We start from the raw sequence: 4,460 nt of genomic DNA on the forward strand, positions 1-4,460 counted from the left end.
GTGGTGCGATCATGGCTCACTGCAGCCTCTGCCTGCTGGGTTCAAATGATTCTCCCACCTCAGCTTCCCAGGTAGCTGTGACTACAGGCACACACCACCACATCTGGCTAATTATTTTGTATCTTTTGTAGAGACAGGTGTTTCACCATATCGCCCAGGTTGATCTCAAACTCCTGGCCTCAAGGCATCTGCCATCTCTTCCTCCCAGAGTGCTGGGATTACAGGCATGAGTCACCACATCTGGCTGAATTTAAGGTGCTTTGGATACTCGATGTTGTTAGTACTTTATTTATTTATTTATTTTCTGAGACAGAATCTCACTCTGTTCACCAGGCTGGAGTGCAGGGGTACGATCCCAGCACACTGCAACTTCCGTTTTCCTGTTTCAAGCAATTCTCCTGCCTCAGCCTCCCGAGTAGGTGGGACTACAGGCACGCACCACCACGCTCGGCTAATTTTTTGTATTTTTAGTAGAGACGGGATTTCACCATGTTGGCCAGGATGGTCTTTATCTCTTGACCTTGTGATCTGCCCACCTTGGCCTCCCAAAGTACTGGGATTACAGGCGTGAGCCACCATGCCTGGCCAGTACTTTACTGTTAACATGTCATTTTTTTTTGGTTTGTTTTTTGTGTTTTTGTAACTGAGTCTCAATCTAATGCCCAGGCTGGAATGCATTAGCACAGTCTCAGCTCACTGCAACCTCTGCCTACCAGGTTCAAGCAATTCTCGTGCCTCAATCTCCCTAGTAGCTAGGATTACAGGTGCCTGCCACCATGCCTGGCTAATTTTTGTATTTTTAGTGGGATGGGGTTTCCCATGTTGGCCAGGCTGATCTTGAACTCCTGACCTCAACTAATCTGCCCCCCTCGGCCTCCCAAAGAGCTGGGATTACAGGCGTGAGCCACCCCGCATGGCCCTTAAAATGTTATTTTTAATGCTAGTTTATTAAGTTGATTAGATAATCATGATACCAGAATGAGTACAAATACCAACAGCTGATATGTTTAAAGTTTTATTCATTATATTACTTTAAAGATATTTTAAACTGTCAGCAATGTTAGTATTCCATATCTGCATTGTATATTTTGTGTTTAAGGAAGAGGCATTACGTAAGTGTATCTTCCAAAAGTTTGACTTGGCAATGATGACATTGAGGAGGTTTGAACAGTGTCTGAGTCCCAAGGGTAACCTTTTTGATAAACATATTAATGACCAAATCTCTTTGGCCTTTTCATTTTTTCCTTTATTAAAAAGTGTAGGCCGGGAGTGGTGACTCATGCCTGTAAGTAATCCCAACACTTTGGGAGGCCAAGGGGGGCAGATCACAAGGTGAAGAGATCGAGACCAGCCCGGCCAACATAGTGAAACCCCATCTCTACTAAAAATACAAAAATGAGCTGGGTGTGGTGGAGTGTGCCTGTAATCCCAGCTACTCGGGAGGCTAAGGCAGGAGAATCACTTGAACCCGGGAGGCAGAGGTTGCCGTGAGCTGAGATTGCTCCATTGCACTCCAGCCTGCCGATAGAGTGAGATTCTGTGTCAAAAAAAAAAAAAAAAGTATGGATCGATTGTTTTTCTTTTTTATTTAAACCTCACTCGCATTTTTAGGAAATATCATATTAATCTGATAACTTTATTTAAAAATTATTTATTGACTTTTTGACTCAGCCATTATTATATGTGTAACAAAATCTAAATTTAATTCAGTTATCATCCTTTTCAAGATAAATTTCAATATATCCTGCTTGTCTTTTCTCTGTTTTTTCTCTTTTTCTTTTTGAGACAGTCTCACTCTGTCACTCAGGCTGGAGTGCAATGGTTTGATCTCGGCTCACTGCAACTTCCGCCTCCCAGGTTCAAGCAATCCTCCCACCTCTGCCTCCTGAGTAGCTAAGATAACAGGTGTGTGCCACCATGCCTGGCTAAGATTTTTGTATTTTTAGTAGAAATGGGGTTTTACCATGTTGGCCAGGCTGGTGTGGAACTCCTGACTTCAAGTGATCCGCCACCCCCAGCCTCCCAAAGTACTGAGATGATAGGCGGAAACCACCACACCTGGCTGTCTTCTTTTTTGTATTTGTTTCAAAATATTCTTTGTTTGCATCCATCTGTTTAAGTTTAGGTAGAGAATTCTGTTCTGTTGTTTGTTCTTTTGTTTTTTAATACTTAGATTGGGAGATTTAAGGCATTTTTAAAAAACATTTTCAACATAATATATACATATATAAAAACATTATCCAAAACAGCTATATAGTAGCCATTTTTAAATAGTTCTGGATTTAGCCCAAATTCGTCTTTTGCTTATTCTTATACCCCCCTGCTTACACATGCCTTTTGAAATCTCTTTAGAAAATGTTTTTTCATGCTTAGATTCTAAAATTTTTCTTAATTTTCTAGGATGAATAATTTTTTTAAAAAATCAACTGAAAAAATGAAAACTGAATAAAGTTAAATTATAGTTCTGAGATTGTCATATACTATTAGGCAACCATGTGATTATGATTAACAATCAGGGACCTTCAGTGGAAGAGTTAGAAACCACACGTGTTTTTAACACCAGAGCTGACAATTTTCCTTTAGGTGAGTAAAAAAATTGCTCCAACATTTTGGTGTCAGATGAAGAACTTTCCCTATTTATAACTTATAGCTTACCAGCCATGCAACAGAATGGAGTCCCAGCCACCCAGGAGAGGATGCAGTGGCGTCTTTTGCTGATGTTGGATGGGTAGCCAAGGAAGAAGGAGAGTGTTCAACAAGACTAAGGTTAGTTTGGAAGGCTATAAGAACTGAGATGCAATATCTATTATTTTAAAGACTGATGATATTTGTAGTACTTTTAATAGCCTAGTTTTATCTCTAGTAACTAACTCACTTCTTTTCCTTGAACAGTCTTCCGTTTATTTTCCTTTTTTTTTGAGATTGGGTCTTTTTCTGTTTTTCAGGCTGGAGTGCAGTAGTGTGATTTTGCCTCACTGAAGGCTTGACCTCCCAGGCTCATGTATTTCTCCCACCTCAGCCTCCCCAGTAACTGGGATCACAGGCATGCACCACCAACCCTGGCTAATTTTTTTTTTTTCTTGCTCTGTCACCCAGGCTGCAGTGCAGTGGTGTGATCTCGGCTCACTGCAACCTCTGTCTCACTGGCCCAAGTGATTCTCCTGCCTCAGCTTTCTGAGTAGCTGGGACTACAGGTGCGTGCCACCATGTCCAGCTAATTTTTGTATTTTTAGTAGAGACAGGGTTTTGCCGTGTTAGCCATGCTGGCCTTGAACTCCTGATCTCAGGTGATCCACCTGCCTCGGCCTCCCAAAGTGCTGGGATTACAGATATAAGCCACCATGCCCAGCCTATTTTTGTATTTTTTTTTGTAGAGATGAGTTTTCACCATGTTGTCTAGGCTAGTTGGTTCATTTTGAAGACTCAGCTAGTATTTATAAAGTTTTTAGAGACATGTTATCATGTCCTGAGTCCTCATGGACAGAATTCCTTGCCTTCCAGCAGTTTACATTCTAATATAAGAGACTAGAAAGAATGATCATAAGTAGTTTAGGTAAGTACAGTAATTATAATGGTCTCATTGGGGCAAAGGGATCAATCTGGATCATAGTAGGGAATTTGTGTAATTGGAGAATGTTTCCTAAAAGTTTTGAGTTAAAAGGAGATTAAGAAGGAAATCAATTGATACTGTAAAGTCTGCAAAGTAATTAGAGATGGTCACTGCAGAATGAGAGGTGTTCAGCCAGACTTCTCTGGAGGAAGTGCTGGAGCTCCATGATGAGGGCTGAGTAGGAGCCAAGCAAATGGAAGGCTGTATTCCTGGAAGAGTAAATAACTTGTTTAAAGGTAAAACCAGGAGACAGTGTGGCACATGAGGGAACTGCCAGATGGCTTAATGAGACTAGAGAGCAGAAGAGAAGGGTAAGCTGTAGGAGATGAGGATGAGAAGTAGGTAGAGGTTTAAAGGTCTTATATGTTACACTAAGAAACAGAAAAGTTTGTGTTTGTGGAAAGCAATATAGAATCTGAAAGCAGTGTGGAACCGTGGAAGAAATTTGAGCACTAGTAAAATCAACGTGTAAACAGTATGAAGAATGGAAAAGAGCCAGACCAAGAGATAGACCAACTGGGAGATGATCAGAATTTAACTGAGTTAAGCAACCGGCAGAAGACCTTCAAAGCCACATGAGATTCAGAAGAATTGAAATGGCAAAGAAACTTATTAGATATGGAGGTTAAGGAAGGAAAAGCCTACATAGTTAGAGTCTAGTTATCCTAAATTCTCAGATTTCCATCTTAGGAAAATTATAAGCTTGGTAGAACAATTTTTTTTTTTTTTTTTTTGAAACAGAGTCTCACTCTATCACCCAGGCTGGAGTGCAATGGAACAAACTTGGCTAACTGCAACCTCCGCCTCCTGGGTTCAAGTGATTCTCCTGCCTCAGTCTCCCAAGTAGCTG

The 4,460-nt window shown here is 40.9% G+C and overlaps 1 protein-coding gene across 2 annotated transcripts in view; it reads left to right on the forward strand.

Moving 5' to 3' along the window:
• Positions 1–4,460, forward strand: part of MTFR1 (mitochondrial fission regulator 1) — a 62,730-nt gene that overhangs the window by 40,976 nt on the left and 17,294 nt on the right. For both annotated transcript variants that reach the window (XM_017547466.2, XM_017547467.2), the window contains exon 4: positions 2,651–2,766. In XM_017547466.2, the coding sequence (XP_017402955.1) occupies positions 2,651–2,766 (116 nt within the window). The remainder of the gene's footprint in view (positions 1–2,650; positions 2,767–4,460) is intronic.

The sequence above is a fragment of the Cebus imitator genome, unplaced genomic scaffold, assembly GCF_001604975.1.
Source record: "Cebus imitator isolate Cc_AM_T3 unplaced genomic scaffold, Cebus_imitator-1.0 Scaffold198, whole genome shotgun sequence".
Taxonomy (NCBI): Eukaryota; Metazoa; Chordata; class Mammalia; order Primates; family Cebidae; genus Cebus; species Cebus imitator.